This window comes from Lissotriton helveticus, chromosome 4_1 (assembly GCF_964261635.1).
Source record: "Lissotriton helveticus chromosome 4_1, aLisHel1.1, whole genome shotgun sequence".
NCBI classification, from domain to species: Eukaryota; Metazoa; Chordata; class Amphibia; order Caudata; family Salamandridae; genus Lissotriton; species Lissotriton helveticus.
The window spans coordinates 2,115,994,978-2,116,015,330 of record NC_136063.1 but is presented as its reverse complement, the minus strand read 5'-3'; the positions used below and the strand labels follow the sequence as shown (position 1 = coordinate 2,116,015,330).

General features: G+C 43.9%; 1 protein-coding gene across 2 annotated transcripts in view; it reads right to left on the bottom strand.

The window, feature by feature from the left end:
* PAK3 (p21 (RAC1) activated kinase 3) overlaps positions 1-20,353 on the bottom strand; it is a 357,271-nt gene that overhangs the window by 40,763 nt on the left and 296,155 nt on the right. For both annotated transcript variants that reach the window (XM_078688801.1, XM_078688802.1), the window contains exon 9: positions 5,220-5,268. In XM_078688801.1, coding sequence (XP_078544927.1) covers positions 5,220-5,268 — 49 coding nt within the window. The remainder of the gene's footprint in view (positions 1-5,219; positions 5,269-20,353) is intronic.

Sequence of the window (20,353 nt, the reverse complement as noted above, 5' to 3'; positions counted from 1 at the left end):
GTCAGATCTATTTTAGAGGAGCAGCAGATTCTTGTATTGCAGATAGTGTGTCATGGTATACAATGAACATGTCAGATATGCCTTCCATGTAATTTCATGGTCAGTAATATTATATACCTTATATTCTCTGGGTTAATTTCCCTGATATTCCTCATCCAATATTATGTTTTATTCTGTTAGATGTGTGGTTTATGTCAATGAGGGCCAGTTTGTGAAAATGCAAGTCAAGCTGCAATGGCTCTTGCATATTTTTAAGTTCGTGGTAGCAATAATATGACATATTATGGCTACTTTGAAGTGTGTGGGATATTGAGAGATGAGATTTGAGCCAGATTGTTTGCAGTAATTAAGTGATTTAGACTGGCCACTGTCGTTCTGGTTGCGTTTCCCAGTGTACACTGAAATCACCTAGGGAGATACTATAGTTAGAGGCCGAGAGAAGAGTAGGTAAGAGGTCCATGCATTGCTCTAAGAGCGTGGTATTCTGTCCTAGGGGGTTGTATAGGAGGTCTGTGCACACTGTTGTCAAGGGGGAGCGGCGACAACTGTCGTACAGCACCAGAAAGCCTGAAATGAAAAGTTCCCTTTATTGATCTGAGAAGCTCCAACACCGTTTTCATCCAGTCTATCAATCAATCAATCGGGTTTCTTGTAAAGCGCTACTACTCACCCGTTAGGGTCCTAAGGTGCTATTAGGTTTTTATTTATCTCCCTTCAATATGGAGATTCATTCTCCAGCAGGAAGTGGAGCCTGGAATTATCAGCATACATTTGGAAACAGTGCCGTGCCACAGTAACTAATGGCTGGCGAGCAGAGTTTTTAGATTGGTGGAGCTCTTGTAATGAACAGGCAAGCAAAATTTGTTCACAGGAGAAGAAAGCTAACTGCAGCCACACGTTATGCATTTTATTTCTGTTCATGTCAGATTCAAGCTATGGTCAATGTTCACAAAACACAAGTATAGAAAAAGATATTTCTATTTGTGTGCAGTTATGTCTACCTTTGACGCACAGCTTCCTCATCACGCAACAAACATTACTATAACAAAAATAAGGTATTCAAGAGTACAGCATAGTGCCTACATATGTTAGGAACATGTGTGCTTCAGGAATATATACTTCCATATCTCTGAGCTCTGAGCAGATCCTATAATTAGCACACGGCTGCATTTAAAAATATGCCTTGCAGCTGAGGCAGTGTGCAGTGATTCATGGGCTTTTCTTATTACAGTCAATACGCGTCTCATTACTGAATCATACACTGCTGTGATTTCTGCCTAGGGAGTACTTAATGTCAAAATAAATGGAGAAAACACAGCTGCCATCAGTAAGCATTTTAGCTATAAAGCAATGTTTAGTTTTCCATGCCATAAGGCAGGAAGCATATGACCTGAGTGAACTTGCATGACTGGACTATTACAAAGGATATTATCATAAGTAATATTTATATATACGTTATTTGCCACCTAGTCTGATCCTTAATTAACCTGCATAATCAAGCAAGCAATAGGCCTTTCAGATTAGAAGAACATTACATGTTAACTGCAGGTTTAGGAAATAACTTCTTACAGGTAAATAGAAGATTTATTTGGGGAAATAACCAGTCATGTAACAAAGGTCGCAAAGTAAATTGCGCATTTATGCTTACAAATGGGAAGGTGGTGTGATTATTTAGATCAGAAATCCACAAAGCTGAGGAGCCCTGCAGGAAATCATGCTCACAACAAGTATCTTAACATTGGAGCAGTGCACCGGATCTTCCAAATAAAGTCTGTCCTCAGTTATAATCACTAGTCAGTGCATATGAAATAGGATACCTCCTTTGAGGAAGTCACTGCCAGAATACATCTTAACACTCTCTTCCACATCTTGCATTTTATTTTATCCTATTGCTGCTGCTGGAAGCATTTCTGCAGTGTCAGGCAGGTGCACTGGAGCTACCCAAAATGAACACATGAATATTCAATTCTAATTATCAACTTTTTTCTGATAGCTATCTGCTGCAAACCTAGCCAGTGACTTTCAAAAACAAGGGATTCTGGAAGTCTCTCCCTACAAAATACACCTTCCAAGAACCGAGCCCCCACCTCAGAGGACACGCGTTCCACCAACCTCACATTGGGCCATTTTGTGCATGAATCAGTAAGTACAACACCATACGCTTCTCTACTGGACGAAGGCTTAATTAGGCCTACAGTATTAATCCCTAGTGTTCTCACTGGACCCTTAGGAAGAACATAAGGCATAGGATTGGAACCACAAATCTGTGTTTGTAATGTATGCGCTCCTACTGAACACACATATTTCCTCCCTCAAAATGCTGCTATGTTATGTTGAAGATTAGCTCTCAGGCTGCTTTATTTGACATAGGGCATCCTGGCACTGTACAATAATCACTGGGTACCCCTGCTTTGCCTTGGGTAAAGCAAGCACTCAACCCCGGCCTGGACATCAGATGGTCCTCCTGATGGCTTGTGATGTGAGGGAGTTTATTCCAGTGGGTGGGTTGATGCACTGGTAAGGCTATATCTCTTAAGTGTCACCTGCACATTGCAGAGGATAATTTTAAGGATGTTTATGTTACTAAACCCCAATGAGTGACACCTTATGGAGTTTTGACAAACTGCATTGCTGTAATATAAGACTTAATGAGTTAATGTACCTGCCACTGAAAAAGCACATTGCTAATTTGAATCCCAGCATGATAAAAATGATCACCACCAAGCTGGTTAATGCCAGCATCTCTTACGTGTAGCGCTATGAAACCGCAATACAGTGACTGCAAGTAAAAAATTAAAATCAGATGCAGTGATAATGAAATTAGTAGAACAGTTTTATGCTGCATATTACAGCAACTGGAAAAATGTAGATAGTCTGCCCTAACTTCAGTCTGTGGGTCCCATGACCCTGAATTCCTCTCTGTGGGCTGAATCTCTTGGGTACGCGTTCATCACAACCCTATTCTGGCAAGAGTGTTTTGATGGCCTCCACTCCAATAGAAAACAGACTATATTTTTGCTCCTGTGTGACTCAGTCAGATTTAAGGGCAATAATCGTAACATGCTTTAGCAGAGGCAGAGTCCTTACATTGTGAGATACAATGGGATGAGATACACATAATGAGAACAGACCTCATAAAGGCGATAAATAGGCTGTAATAATGAAAGTTGACACCATTAATTTTAGCCTCCCACTGAATTAAAATTAACTTTATAAAACTGGAGACAGATTACCTAGGCTATTGATAGTGGATTGTTAAATAGTGGCAACAAATGATAAAGTTAAGTTTAATACTAAATAACAAAAATCCCTGTCCTTCAAAACTAAAAAATGCTAGCAAATATCTGTGCAAAAATTAATAAAGCAGATGCACAAAAAACACATGAGGACAGACAATTTCCAACACGTGTTGTAACTTCTGTTCCCGCTCATTTCGGAATAAGCTTTACATTTTATTTTATCACACCCTGCGTATACTGTGTGCAATAAAACTTGCATCGCTGTTATATTTCAGCTCATTAAACCCACTGAAATTTAAAGGTAGGAAATAGGCCTGGAAAATTCAAAGACAGGCGTACTTCGGTGCAGTAAGCAATAAAATCCCCTTATTATGCCCCTTGGGAAAATTTCTAGTGGTCGAAAATGATGGTCCCAGATAAATTCTGACACATCGGTGTCAGATTTTATCGGATGCGATAATTACCGCATTTAAAACAGGGCTTTAGTAATGAGGGCTTGACTGTTACTCAATATAAAGAGACGGAGGTCGAGGTGGCCTCGCCCACACTCATCCTCGCCAGGCGGATGACTTAATGTCAGCGACAAGCGATTTACTCACTGGGTCATGTTGGCAGTGAAAAAACAATCCCAGCTCCCACCAGCCTCCCGAATCAAACCTGGAGCTGATGGTTACACTTTTACAAATATGGAATTTCCAAAGAGAAGATGTCTTAAAATGCATATTAAATGATACACATGTCAATAGTCTACTGCATAAATGTGCCGCTACATAAAATTCACATATGATCAGTATAACTACATTATCAAATGTAAAAGTGTAAGTATTTATCACAGACTAAACAAGGTTGAACGAATTAAGTGAGTTTTGGATGGAATTACTGTCACAATTATATTAATTTAAGGTTCACCCTTTGCTACCATTTATGGTGCAAGGGGTGAGTAATGTACCAACAGAAGCGGGAAGTGACTGGAGAGGAAAAACTTCGGACCCAGAAACTGTAGGTTGGGATTGTGAATGCACTTTCATCATTGCCAATGCTGGGAGAGAATGTACCAAATGCACATGGATGGAGAAAGAGAGAGAGGGAAAGAGCGAGAGAGGGAAAGAGCGAGAGGGGGAAAGAGCGAGAGGGGGAAAGAGCGAGAGGGGGAAGAGAGAGAGAGGGAAAGAGAGAGAGAGATAGAGAGAGAGGGAAAGAGAGAGAGAGAGAGAGAGAGAGAGAGAGAGAGAGAGAGAGAGAGACTGGCGTTCAAAGCATCTGCTGGGGAAGTGGACACTTCACCCACACATCTGTGTCACTGTACATTCAATAATGATCCCCTCCTCACAGCATTGCAGCCCAGCAGTCAAATGGGCTATTGGCAGAATGTGCTAAAAGTTAAAAAATGGATCACAAACCACCTAATTAAGGGCCTTATTAACAAAGGTAAACTTACACTTTTTGTGTACGTTTACAATTATTTTGCTATTCACAAACTATGAATGTAGTTTTATGTATAGTAAGTTTAAGACTGCAGAGTGTGTATAAAGATAGGACACACTGCAGCCGTTAAGATACTACACACAAAACAACAGTTTGTAGTTTGAGAACAGCCAAAAATACTAAACGTACAACAAAAGTGTAAATTAACTTTTGTGACTTGCAAAGAACCAGTCTATTGCGTTTTTCTTAACAAAGGGTTATTAGAGTTTTAGCACCTACATCTCTTGTGAATTAAAACAGAAAATTGATGGCCTTTACATAAAGTTAACTTAAGATATATTATGTTCGACATGCTGCCATAGAGATGATGTCATTTGATTGTGTTACACACGGTATGGTGCTGAAGACAAATATTATCGGAACATCTTTGGCCACAGGGCACACTTGTCCAAATTTGTTTTTTTTTTAATTTTCTGCCAATTGGCTTTAAAAATATTAGTTAAAAGAAGAGGTGTGAGGAATACAGAAAGTATGGTACATTATGCCGGTACTCACCTCTTGTCCCGTGGCAATGTCAATTGCTGTGTAAACAGTACCGGAAGCTCTGAAAAGAACAGATAATGACAGCTTTGAATATATCTCAATGCACGTGAGCAAGTCTGAGATCATAACTGGGTACTTGCAGACGCTTTACAGCAGAACAGTTCCATATGTTCCATTTCATTTGAAATATAGATCATTGGTTATTTTTGACTTGAAAATTTCAAAATAAATTATTAATTTGCACTAAATTGGAATAATATAAGTGATAAAGTATTCCCTGTCACAAATAACGATACTGCACGCTACGGAGGAGTTCCATAACCATATAGAGGAATGAGGGCAAAGGCCGAATTGCTTTCTAAGGTTATGGAACTACGAGGCTACTTTCAATATCCTTATCATTTATACCAGGAGGTACTTTACCCCATATAATACATGGTCACACCATCACCTTTCCCACAAACCACTTTAAACTTTGGTGCGTAGCTCTTTCATATGAAAGAACGAGCATGATTGCAAACAAGAAACAAAAATATAACTTCTAGTGCAAAATTAAATGCATCAAAAACCTGCTAGATATTTGTTGCAAACAGATATTAGAAACAGTTCAACACAAGTCAGTTTTTTAAGAAAGAAAAAAAAAGCTGCAGTAGACCGGAACGTATAAAAAACATGCAAAAAGATTCTAGCTTTTCTCTATCTAAGGAGTGCAGAAAATAAACATTCTCTCTGCTAGTCACTACTGTACGCTATTAAAATAGAGCAGAAGAAAGGAAAACAATGTTATGTTTGTTGCTTTAAACTGCTGCTTCAATTACGCTCAGTGACCTGACCTGCCTTTCACCTCGTCTGCTGGCAGCAGGCATTGTAACATCAGAACTAGTCGATAATAACCTTATAATAGTTGAGTTCCAACGTGTTGTCTTTAAAATCGGGGACTCTGTGCATCACAAGTCACCAATTATAAAGAAATTAGTGAATGTCTTTTATACAGAGATTACAGAATACCATGGTTTATAAGAACATTCACTTACTTAAAGTGTTCAGTCTGGAAAACAGCCATTAGGCATAACATGAATTATCAAAAGTAGGTGGCATTACAATTGTAATGCGGTACAAAAGGGGGTGGTGATGGACGGAGCATCAGAACCAATCAAACACTCACACCCAGTCAAAAGATCTGGGTTTGATCCATCACCGTTCTTTAGCCCACTCTGCCACCCCAGTTCAGACATGGCTATATGCAAATCAGTCTGACCCTGTGCCTCATGGGAACAGTCCAGCCCGAACTGCCAAGCCATGCCTTCCCTGGACCGGAAACAAGCTTCAGAGGACCGGTTTCTGGCATTCCAGCCGTCTTCAGCCCGGCTTGCTTGAATCTAGTGGCAAAGTGAGCAAGGGACTCACGTCTGAGCATACCCTGCCACACTTATGGTGGCCAAAAGCGGTACAAAAGGGGGTGGTGATGGACGGAGCATCAGAACCAATCAACCACTCATACCCAGTCAAAAGATCTGGGTTTGATCCATCACCGTTCTTTAGCCCACTCTGCCACCCCAGTTCAGACACACCGTGAAGAAGTCACAATTCTCAAGGGCATAATGATTGTATGCTACCGGCTACTTGAGGGCCAAAATCATGCCAGCTGTTTTTTATGTATCTATGTATACACGAAGGTATGAATAGGTATTGGTAGAGAGCTAAGCTAGCTAGAGAGCAACTGTTCACTGAATATAATATTAATAATGGCATTTGTAGAGGAAACAGCTACCTCAAACAGAGGTTTTCCCGGCGCTTAACGGTATATGCAGCTGAGGATCAGACCCAATATCAGTGCAAGACCACAGACCACGCATGAAACCTCAGCATCATACTGGACTCCTCGCTCACAATAAACCATCAGATCAACACCGTCTCCTCATCATGCTTCGACTTCTTCAAAAGACATTCAGATGGATCCCCACCGAACCCAGAAAGACTGTCACCAATGCACTCCGCAGCAGCAGACTCAACTACGGCAACACATTCTATGCAGGCGTCACCCAGAAACTCCTCGGGAAACTACAGAGCATTCAAAATACCGCAGCCAGACTGATCCTCAACATCCCCTGCCACAGCCATATCACAGAACACCTCCAAGAACTCCACTGGCTCCCAGTCAACAAAAGAGTCACTTTCAAGCTCCTCATGCACACCTACAAAGCCCTCCATGACGCAGGACCAGCATACCTAAAACACCGCCTCTCATTCCACGTACCCACCAGACACCTCCGATCCGCTGGCCCTGGCCACCGTCCCTTGGATCCACAAGACTAGAACCCAAGGAAGATCCTTTACCTACCTCGCTGCGAAGACCTGCCTCTCCACCTCAGACCGACCCCCAAAGTTCCTCGAGATCCTATCGGGTGAGTAGCCGCACTTTACAAACCTTGATTGATTGAGGAGAAAACCCATTGGTGGAGCTTACCCATGGTGCACCCCCTTCCACTACAATCCAAAAATAGTACAGACTTATTAACACCTTGCCTGCGTCGAACGTTCAGCTCCAGTGCTGAACGTTCGGAAAACGGGTGGGGCACCGTCGGCTAACGGACATTCGCAGCACTACCAAGGTAGTGCACGTGACGACCGCTGGCCGACGGCAGCAGCCAAGGGGTTAAAAGGCCATATAAAAGGAGCTTGTTGCAGTCTCAGCATCACAGAAATGACAAATACAGGTGGACATTGCAAAGAGCAGGAAGGTGAATGTGGTAACAAAACAAAAAACCCTGAAAATATCAATAAAACGAATGAAAATAAAATATCACTTGGGGAAAAGATGCTAAGCTCAAGGTAGAAAATGTAGGTAACTCAAATTGTTTCAAACTTTGGCATTTTTTTATGTAAACATCAGTTTTGCAATGTAACCATCTAAACGTATTCTTTAAAAGTTGTTGCTTTTATCCGTTAGGAATTCTAATTTTCATCTGCGCCCTATCACATGTTCATAGCAGGAATGCCAGGTGAGGGTGACCCATGGCTCTTATCTTGGCAAAGTTAACAGCGCACTTCAGCACTAGTGGATTTAACACTGAGATCTGTCAATATAACTCTCCCTGATTACAATTTATATGCACTATATATCATTCAAAACCAATAACAAAAAAGGCCTCAGATATATTGCACAAGCTTTTGTAAAAAAAAAATCTTATTTGCAAAGCAGGCAATTAAATACGGATGAAATAAAGTCACATCTATTGTATAATTTTGCTGATCATAAGAGCAATACATATTATGGCCACAAGAGGACAGTATGCCATTGAAGATCAATGAAGACCTTCAACATGAAAGCACTGCAGCTTCTTCTTGGAACTGCATGTCTTCTTATTTGCACAGCTGATGACTTTGAAAGATGAAGATGATATCCTGGCACCTTAATTTCAAGTGATCATTTGCACCCACGCATAATAATAGAGCTGCACGGTTCAAAGGTCACTAGCTGAAAGTAAGAGATATGTCATGACCTGTTTAAAATAACGAAAGGGGCAGATTAAACCGACTCGAGGAAGTACGACAAAGAAGATCAGTATGGAAAGTAATGGTACTGAAGAATAAAGCCGTTCACGCAAAGTGACTGAGTGGTATATAGCCTGGACTTCTTGTATCAGCTGCTGTAGTCCTGGGTGGGTTCATTGTGCCCCTACAGGGGTGATCAGTGGTCAGCCACAGTTATTTATTTTATTTTATTTGCACAGTTGTATCTAGCGCTGGCTAGACCTGGAAGTATCAGAGTAAAGTCAGTTGTGCAGTAACTTATCCAGATTGACATGAACCCTGGTACAAGAAAGAAAACGAGTCCCCCAGCTGATGCTTAAATGATAAAATACAGCAATAATCAGCGTTCAGTGGGCCCCTCAGGCCCTAGTGCCACTGCACCTGCTGCACCAAAGGGACTTGACCCCTGCACTTAAGCCCTTTTGCTACGTGGTTTATTCGCTCTTAAAAGGGTGAAATCTCACATATGCCTTCCACAGCAGCCGGCGTGTGCAGGGCCCTCTCTGCAAAGTGCGGGGTCTTGGCACAGGATGAACTACGCATTCTTCAGAATAAGCCTTTTAGCCAGAGGGACCCATCAGATCCCGGCTGCAGCGGGCCCAGGGTCAGCCCCATCACTTGGCTTGTATTGCTCCCGTGGACCGCTTGACCATAAGACCTGGCAAGCTGAAGCAATCCGTCACATTCACTCATCGAACCACTCACCTGTCCGTCAACTACTCATCCATCCACTAATCTCTTTGCGAATGTGCACATTCATCAATGTGCTCACTCATTCATCCACTCAACGTTCGTGCATCCATCTGCCCTATGATCGATGCGCACCCATTCACTAACTCATCATGCACCCACCTATCTACCTTGAGACCTTTGCACCTGCATAACTTCTTTAACCAGTCACTCAGTGACCAACTATCTCATTCACTCATTAGCCAGTCTATCCATGCATCAACTTTCACTCACTCACTATTTTTGTGATATTATCGGCGGTTTCACAGATTCAGTGACTCCCTGTAAAGTGTACAATTATGTGGATGGTATGTTTACTGAGGAACTCGTATGGTTTCCAGTTTAGGGAAGGTGTAAGGCAGCACTGAGTTTTGTTTTCACCCATGTGGTGTTGCGACTTGTCGCCCTTCCAGTCATTGGTCTCTGTGCAATCGAAGTGGAGTATGAGAAGGAAATCCTCTTATAACAATTAGGTTGGTTTGTCCTCAAATGTTGAATGCGTGGTAGGAGGCATTAGGGTAATATTTCTTTGAAAAGCAAGAGGCATTTATTCAATATCCTCTCCAGGCTCAGGCTTGTTTCCGTCACTAGGGGGTGCTGTGCTGCAGGCAGGTCATCCTCCTGTGTCTAGAGTTGCAGGTCTGTGTTGCCTCTACCCAGGTTGCCCGCTTCTCTCTCTATGTGTTAAACATAACTCTGTACCTACAGGTGGGTGTAACAAGCATAATACTGGAGGCAGAACCCGCCCGACGTGAAGAGCTCTCTTAAAGGTCACCAGAGATAGGAAACTGTCAAGGGTCATAACAGGACCATAACCCCAGAAAAACTTTTGTTGCCCATCATGAAGCAATGTTATAAAGACTGCACATACACTTGTTTTTAAATGTATTAAAGGTTTTCAGTATCCGTGACATCAGACGTACTTAACCAACTGAAGGTCGCTTTTATGCCTTTTCTAAGTGTGTGAGTGTGAAGGAGCGACTCTACGGATGATATGATATGCCGATCTGTGGAATAATCTCCCGCCCGATATCAGACAAATAGAAGAATACCTTCAGTTTAGGGAAAATCTTAAAACATTTCTTTTGCCTAGGAGGTAGTGCAGGTTATTCATCTGGTGGGTAAACAAGTGACATGTATCACTGTCAGTCGGCGCCAGGATACACGTGGGGTGATAGTGCACTTTGGAAATCTTGTTTACATTACATATGAGTGAAGTCCCCATGACCGGACCAGAATACCTCAACCACCGTCTCTCCTTCTACGCGTGGAGAAGCGTGGCTCAGTGGTTAGAGGCGGCAGACCCGGAAGCTGAGATCGACCGTGGACCAGGGTTCGATTCCCCGCCTCGGCGGGTCTCGGGCTCAAAATTCCACGGACTAGACAATTCTCGCTCTGGTGCCTACTCAACTCACGGGGTCACACTCTGCAACTCTGGGCAATAGCTTGCTTAATCTCCACTACGGCCCCTCGCGGCGGGATGCCTGGCTTTCACCTTGTGGACACCCTGCCGGGGTTTCTCACAGGGGAATACCAGGACGGGTTCCCTAAGCAAGCGCCGGGACGCTTACGGGCAGCTGTGCGCTTTACAAGTCCAACACATTTACATTTACGCACCGACCAGATATCTCTCCTTCGGGCCATGGCCACTATCCCACAGTGACCTCGGCTGGAGGAAGATCCTTCTCCTACCTCTCTACGACGACTTGGAACTCCCTGCCTCTGCATCTCAGGCAATCACCGTCACTGCCTCAATTCAGGAAGGACCTCAAGAGCTGGCTCTTCGACTCAACAGCAGAACCCCCCCCCCCCCCTCCTCAACCCAGTCGCACTCTACAAGAACCCTGATTGACTGATTGACCGAGGTGTGAGAGAAGAATGTTTGTGTGCATAAATGTGTGTGTGTGAAATTATTCAAGTGTGTAATAGACAGATGGTGCGAAGGTGAGTGCCAAAGTTTGAGTGACAACGTGTGAAAATGACCGTGAGTGCCAAAGTGGGAGTGACAATTATAGTGGGTGAAAGTGCGCGCAAGCGCCAAAGTGCGAGTAACAATGAGTGTGTGAACGTGAGTGCAGGTGACAATTACAGTGTGTGAAAGTGAGTGCAAAGTGTGACTGTATGGGTGGCATATCAGAAGACATCGAGCTCAGGCCCTCAAGACCCCCTTCCCCTCTCCTCCCCGTACCCTGAACAGGCCTGGTGATGGATGGGTACAGCAGTAGAAAGACGTGACTCGCTTATGTAAGCTAAAGCCAGACTCCTTATGAAACTGGACTGTGTAAAAAAAAGATGTCAACGTTAATCTCTACCTCAGAGAAGAAACTACACCTATATTTAATGTTATCTCTCAAAACTAAGGGGTCAAAGGACTAAAACATCCCGCTTTCCTCGTTTATTCCTCTGTTCACCAAATAATTTATTTTTACATACTGCTATTTCTTTCTTGGAAATCCCTTTTGCATGTAAACGGGAGTGCTCCAACCGAACGTGCTTTGCAATCAGTAGCAATGCTGTCAGCACTGAAAACCATCCCCTTGAAGTTAAAAATAGCTGCTTGGCACTGCAGTTAAGGCTTACTGAAGCCCTCCAATAAACTGCCTCTGTAAACTGTTTGTGTGCTTAAGTCAAGACACGATTGAAGAGACGATCTCTCACTGCAATTTGGCACGTGCAGGGATATTTTACGTGCTCTGTTCTGTGAATTGTAATTAAGTGAAAACACGCCTTCGAAACATAAGCCACAAAGTGCTGAGCAATGGAAGATATATTCAATCTCTGGCGCTGCAATAATAACATAAATATCTGTATACATGGCATGGCCAGGATGAAAAATGCAGTGAAAAATTTGGAAAATTGTGAAAAAAATCACATCTCCTACCTTATTATGGTGCGCATTTCAATATAAAATTAAATCAGCGCAAATGCATCTGTATTATCTTTTAAGTGTTAACATCTTTCAAGCATGGTTTTGTTTTTTGCTTGTTCCTTTTTCTATAGTACTTTGCCAGAGACGCATTTGGAAATTGACATGATCACGATTTATTATAATTGTTTTAATTTGCTGCAGCGATCTCCATGCGACTTTTTTATGACCAAATTGTATTCGTTTTGGTACTAACCATACACCATTCCCCAACTCCATGGGGCTTCTAAGCCACAAGGGCCAACTCAGTGTTTCACCGTTCAGAGATCAATAAAACGAATGTCGATGAGTTGTGGGGTTGTTGAGTCCACCCTACAGCCTCCCTCAACAGCCCTCCCTAGCAGATTGCAGGACAGTTCTCCACTAAGGAGCCTGCATCTCCCTTTTCTCCCATTCTGATTTGTTGGGTATCAGCCAATCAATGTAGCGTAAGCAACCCATGCCTCCCTAAAGACAGGAGGCCACAGACTGTCCTAAGGGGAAGGTGGCAGCAGCAGAAAGGAGCTCAGCGGACAAGGGATACGGACATACACATCCCGTTGGCCAATCGCGCACTAATCCGCTCACCTCTAATTTAATACATTGTTATGAAATGGAACAACTGTGGCTGCAGGTTCAATGGATTGACCCAGTTATTTGCACCAATCCACACGCCAGAGAACTATTAGATTATTGTCATTGTCCTGTCAGTATTAGGGTACTGTAAGCGCCATCTTGCCCGAACTGCCAAGGCATGTCTTCCCTGGACCGGAATCAAGCATCCTAGGACCGGTTTCTGGCTATCAGCCGTCATCAGCCAGGTTAGCTTGACTCCAGTGGCGTAGCGAGCACGGGACCCACGTCTGGGCATACACTTCCCATATAGGGCGAACAGCAAAACACATCCTAGCTGAAGACGGCTGATAGCCAGAAACCGGTCCTAGGATGCTTGATTCCGGTCCAGGGAAGACATGGCTTGGCAGTTCGGGCTGGACTTTGCTCATGAGGCACAGGGTCAAGACTGATTTGCATATGGCCATGTCTGAACTGGGGTGGCTTGGTGAGCAAAATAACGATGGATTAAACCCAGATCTGTGGCTGGGGGTGAATGTTTAGCCATTGTGCAACATTCCGTCCATCATGTTGTGTGTTTTGCTGTTCACCCTATGTGGGAAGGGTATGCCCAGACGTGGGTCCCGTGCTCACTAAGCAACTGGAGTCAAGCTATCCTGGCTGAAGACGGCTGATAGCCAGAAACCGGTCCTAGGATGCTCGATCCGGTCCAGGGAAGACATGGCTTGGCAGTTCGGGCTTTGACTGTTCCCATGAGGCACAGGGTCAAGACTGATTTGCATATGGCCATGTCTGAACTGGGGTGGCTTGGTGAGCAAAATAACGATGGATTAAACCCAGATCTGTGACTGGGGGTGAATGTTTTGCCAATGTGCAATATTCCGTCCATCATCTTGTGCGTTTCACTTACAGGCGCTACCAAGTCGTTGGGTGAAACGCCCATTAATATTTTGACATTGCAAATCGGAGCACATGCCCAGGATAACAAAAAGCTTCTGAGTGAGTTAAATCCCTAAATATGCTTCAGAACGTGGCTGATATGTTGAATAATTTAACAGCAGCGTCACAAAATGTAGTGGTGCGTACTCGCTGGTTAACAAATATTGCTTGCGCTGACGGGTATCCCCATAACTGGTTGGTACCAGATGTTTCCTCACTGGTGTAGACAGTAGATTCTTACACGTCTGTCTTCACAGGAGATGAGCCATGGGCCAAGAAAAGGTTTCTGGACGCTCCTTCAGTTCACCTGTAAATACCTGCTTAAAAAAACCTCATGGGTTGTATTCAGCGCCTAGAGGTGACCTTCTAACAATTACCCCACCATAGTAAGACTTACCATGAAGAACTGGGCTCAAGCTCCCTCGATGGACCATTTGAGGCCCAGTGACCCGAAGCCATCATTAAGCCTTGGGGTGCTACCTAAAAGAGGACTAAAGCAGTAGAGCTTGGAAGATGGTCTGTTGAGTAGCAAGGATGCTAAACACTCCAGTGCTACAGTGTTATCTGGACCTCTCTGTTGGGCAGTAAAAAAAGGCCATATTATGGCGCCTTCCGCCCGTCGCAGTCCCTGACTTGGTGCCCCTGCACCTGCTGCACAATTATCGTAAAACCCCGAGTGTGTTAGTCGCACCTAAAGCAAGACAGACCACGCAGTGCATTGAAATTGGGCCTGAATTACACTCTCAAGGAGGTCTATTAATACAGTCATTAAGGGCCAAACTGCAATAAGTGAACATATGCAAGGTCCGGTCATCTTTAAGATTCAACCCATCACAACATCTTGTGTGGGTGAACCACTTCTTAGCATAACTCCCACTCTGACAAAATGCCGTCAGCTGATGAATAAACACATCTTGTGCCACAGAATATTTATCTAGCTCTCCTCTGTACAAATAGCATGGACATATTCAGATTCCAGCTGTGCAAACAGCATTCGGCGCTTCAATGTCTCATTTCCATTTTCAAACAAAGATGCTAAGACAGATTCCTAGCCAATGGCGGTCCTCACAAAACGTGGCCTTGTGGGACGCCGAGTGACGTCATACCGCAGGACCAAATGCCATCTCGGAAAGCCAAACAAGACGTGTGAATAGGCGCGCATTCATTCATGGCATCACACCGCCCACACGGGGTTCTTGTTTTGTGTCAGAGGAAAATCTTCAATAACACTGTCTGCTATGTTTGTTCAAAATTTATGATAAGGCATTTAGGAATTGCAATGCAAAACTGCTCAAATCTCCATAATTGGAATAACTGGCTGAAAATTTGTGGATTTTCCAAGACCACAGAACAAGGGAATTTTCAGCAACGCAAAATAAGAAACACTGTCTGGTGGTCTGCGTTCTGGTGGCCTGCCTCGTAAGAGCAGACCAAGAAAGACGAAATGCATCAAAACAAAGGCAGAAAAAGCAGGCGAAATTCAAATGAAATGACTGAGACCCGGCCCACTTAAAGCCCTTGGTATATCACATGAATCTCCCACCTAAGCACTACATGACAAGCTAGGTATGTAATAACTATTTGTACCTATATTTACACATACCTTGGATTGTACATATGAGCAGAGGTAAGAAGAGGAGTTTCATACTTGCCCTGTGACGTAGTGGTGAGCAATGTAGAGAATGTGGTATTTGGTGTAGGCTGATATGGTCAAACTCGATAAAGCAACACAGCGGCTACAGACATATGCTGCCCAAGGGTCCTCGAAAGTACTCTATGTGCCCCCACTACTGTGGTCAGGTAGTTCGAGCGAAACCCGTGTCAGCAGGAGACCAGGAACTAAACCATGCTATTTACACTTGACTGACGAGACAATCCTACACAAAGTGACTTTTCTTCACCTCAAATGTCCTATCCTATCTGAAGTAACAGCCAGTAATTGAAGACAGGCCTTGGTTTAAGTGTAATGAAACACAGGGCATACCCGAAGAGATTCCTGCGATAACAGGTGCGAAACCACAAGCGTTTAAATATTACCCTGGGTGATTGGTGTTTTCTGCATCCAATTAGGACACTGCTTGTAAGCAATTTGGAAGCGTGAAGAATTGGTTTGAGCTCGGAGTTTTTGCACTCGTTGGACAGTGTTACTACCCCTTGCAGACAGTTTTGCATGAACAATTGCCATCATCGTGTCCAAAACCCAGAGCCAGCGGAACCAGCACTTCTCCTGAAGGTAGGAGGTTCCCAAGTGGGAGAACTCTATGTGGGGTGTGGGGAGTCATTCTCTCGAGCACTGGGACGCAGTAAGCCGCAAGTACTCATATTCCCACAAACATACGTTCCTCAGGAGCAAACATGTTACAATTAGGGTAGCTTTGCCCTCCTTTGGTAGATTGGGCTAAGCAGCAAGGAGACAGTCAGAAGAAATGTGCCTGGTGCTACGTTTAACAAACAAAGGAAAAACTAACCCAGCAACTAAATAATCAAAGACACATCCTAGACGTTTATACCAAAAAAAAAAAAAAAAAAATCAATGACGAAAATAGAAAAAAATCATAATTACAAAAATGATTAAAGAAAAAATCAAGAGAAAAGAATAAGTGGTAATTGAAAAAAACAGAACTAGGAAGAATACATATCCATTAACCTGTTAGGATACAAAAAAGGTAAAATCTAAAACAAAAATGCCTAAAAACAAAAACGAAACAGAGTCTTTGGCGAAGCAATTAAGCAACATTGTCTCAGTCTATTTTAATGGCTCCCCCTCTCCGCCACAATAACAGCCTCATCACGTCAAGCGGGCGTTGGAAAACCGGCGTAGGTTATGCACGCCTGAACCACGGGAGCAGAGGCTAAGGCACTATTTTTTGCAATGCATTTTAAAACAATATGTCCAAAAAGGATTTGAAAGAACTATCTTATTTCTAATGCATTCGTTTTCCATCTAGTGACAACTGTACGACGCACTGCACTCTATAGGTGAAAATCATTTGTGATGTTTTCAAATGGTTTATTCAGAGCGTCACGTGACAGGGAAGAAACCCAATGCTGCTCATGCAAGCGCGCGCTGCAGGATCACCTTACTGGTCCCAGACTTTGTAATATAAAACTTGAACATTCTTTTTAATTTCGAGGCATCATTATGACCCTTGGCGGACCGCGCAAACACAGCACAGATCGGATTAACAATTACTTTCGGCTGGCAGATGAATGTTGGTGGCAGATTCATATCTTCAGCGCTCAAGGGCCCAATACTGCTTCATTCACCCTACACTTTCCAGTGCTTAATTTGTAAAACAAAAAAAAACGCCAGGGCACTCCCTCTTTAGGAGGCCAAGGCAGTCTGCACCACACATTTTCCCTGCCAGCGTTGCCTATCATAGTACCAATTGCAAAAACAGGTGATGGACAGAATGCAGAACAATGTCATACATTCACCCCAGTACAGAGATCTGGGCCTAAATCCATAGTTTTTTTGCTCACCATGCCATTCCAGTTTGGAACCAGCCATATGCAAATCAGTCTTGACCCTGTGCCCCATGGGAACAGTCCAGCCCGAACTGCCAAGCCAGGTCCTCCCTGGACTGGAAACAAGCATCCAAGGACCGGTTTCGGGCTTTCAGCCCTCATCAGCCTGGATAGCTTTATTCCAGTGGCATGGAGAGTACGGGACTCCGTCTGAGCATACCCGTCCCACTCGGGGTGACAAATGCAAAAACAACAGGTGATGGACAGAATGCAGAACAATGTCATACATTCACCCAGTACAGAGATCTGGGCCTAAATCCATTGTTTTTTTGCTCACCATGTCATTCCAGTTTGGACCCAGCCATATGCAAATCAGTCTAGACCCTGTGCCCCATGGGAACAGTCAAGCCCGAACTGCCAAGCCAGGTCCTCCCTGGACTGGAAACCAGCATCCAAGGACCGGTTTTGGGCTTTCAGCCCTCATCAGCCTGGATAGCTTGATTCCAGTGGCATGGAGAGCACGGGACTCACGTCTGAGCATACCCGTCCCACTCGGGGTGACAAATGCAAAAACAACAGGCGATGGACAGAGCTTCTCTCAAAGCTATACAGCATTGACGAGGTTCCTGCTAATGTTAAGAGTTGTCCGTTGCGCCGGCAGATAACTCTAGATTTGGGGGATGGGATGTCCGCCGGGGGAGCAACAGTAAATTACTCAGATGTCCGAATGCTCATTAATCGTCCCCCCCAATCTTAATAAGGTCCATCGCACGCTTTGTAACTATAGAGTCTAAAAGTGTATTCTATAAGTGGTGTATATGTTAAGTTATGTGAGAATACACCGGGCACGGCAGCCTCTCGTCAGTCCATATCCATTGAACAAAAGCGACAAAATGGCCACCAAATCTATACATTTCAGAATAGCTGCATGGAAACAGAGTCCTCAGTTCTAATCAGGCTTGTGCTTGTGATCTATTGCATCGTCATTGTCTCATATCTTTACATTGAAGTCCATTTGTTAGTTCATGATAACATAAATTAATGTTCCACAATACTGATAAAAAAACAAAATTCCTCTCCTCATTATTTAAATGCTGAACAGCAGCACCAAAAAATATATATAACACATGCTATTCTTAAGGTCTGAAAAAGTCCAAACAAACTTTTCTCTGGGCGGAATCATTGCCTTGTTCTTTTGCTTCTTCATTGCTGGCCACGCAACAGACAGGAAGGATATAGTCATTGACTTACAACATGGGAACATGTCCAAGGTCATTGACGTACAACATGGAAATACATCCATAGTCATTGCCCTACAACATGGGAATACATCCATAGTCATTGACTTACAACATGGGAGTACATCCATAGTCATTGACTTACAATATGGAAATATATTCATAGTCATTGACTTAAAACATGGGAATACGTCAATAGTCATCAACTCACATCATGAGAATACATCCATAGTCATTGACTTACAACATGGAAATATATCCATAGTCATTGACCTACAACATGGAAATACGTTCATACTTATTGACCTACAACATGGGAATACGTCCAAGGTCATTGACGCACAACATGGAAATACATCCATAGTCAATGCCCTACAACATGGGAAAACGTCAATAGTTCTACGAGATGGGAATACGTCCACAGTCATTGACTTACAACATGAGAATACGCCCACAGTCACTGACTAACAACATGGAAATATGTACATCGGCAGCACCTGTTAGGTGCCCACATACTACATTTCTCTGAGAAAGTTTACAAAATTGAATTAGTAGTAGAAGAAATCAAACAGTGCTTTTTTTTAAACCCACATCTCTTCACTCTGAAGTGCGTCACTTTAATTGCCAAAGCATGCTATATTGGATGTAATATTATGAAACGATTATTTACCGAGAAAGAATATTGTAGAACATTGGTTAAAAAAAAAAATCCCCTCACCTTTATTTAAATGCTGAAATAGTAGAAGTTAAAAAATAGAAGTACATTTTGCAATGCACTAAAGCTAAAACGTACACACATCTAACTATCAAGCAGTTTGTGAAATCCTGTAGACTACATCGCGTCATCGCACTGGCCTTTCTTTCGCACAACACGGGCACCATACGCCGGCCCATCTGTTAGTGGCTTATGCAGGCTGACAGCAGTGGTGAGCCCCTCATAACTCACAGATTTTCATACGCTTTAAGCAGGGGCGTAACTCAGGCCCCCGCAGCCCACGCGGTGTGGGGGGCCCGAAGCTCCAGGGGGCCCCCTCGGCACTGCAATCTGTCCGGAGAGCTCCTAATTGAGCCCGGAGGGGGCCCCTCTACATACCTTGCAGGGAGGCCCCCTCAATGTTCGTTACGCCAGTGGCTTTGAGTGGAATGTGGCTTCCCAAGGTGGGGCCCCCAACTGCACCTCAGGGGACGCAGGACCTACATCACGCCCCTAGAACACTGACGTACAGCCGATCATTGCTCTGGTATTGATAATCGGCCCGGGCACACACAAAAAAAAAAAAAAATCGGCCCCCATTTGCATAATGGCTTTCCTCAACTCACTGCTTCAGCGCAATTACATTAAAAAGCAGGAGGGGGGGGGGCTTAAAAAAATGCACGCATTAGTTTACACTTGTGAAACAAACCTGAAAACAAGTGAGGCCACTTCTACTGAGGCCCCCTGCCCCGCTCAGTATGTGCATACATTAATGAGCCGGCCAGCGAGACAAAGGGAGTGATCTATTGCTTAACCGGGGGTTTACCGGTGTTGGCGGGGGGGCGGGGGGGGGGGACGGGTAAGGGGGGTGTTAATGAGCGCCCATCTGCCTGCAGAAAGGCCACTCAGCCACCCACTGGGCCGTTGGCTGTATGCTGAAAATAGAGACACTGCCCAAATCGGCCCCAGACTGCTCAAAAAAGCAGCACACAGCAGGAACTGTGACACCGGCCCGTCGGGCATTGCCCGATTGCCCGCGTTACCAATCCGAGCCTGTCAGGCCCTA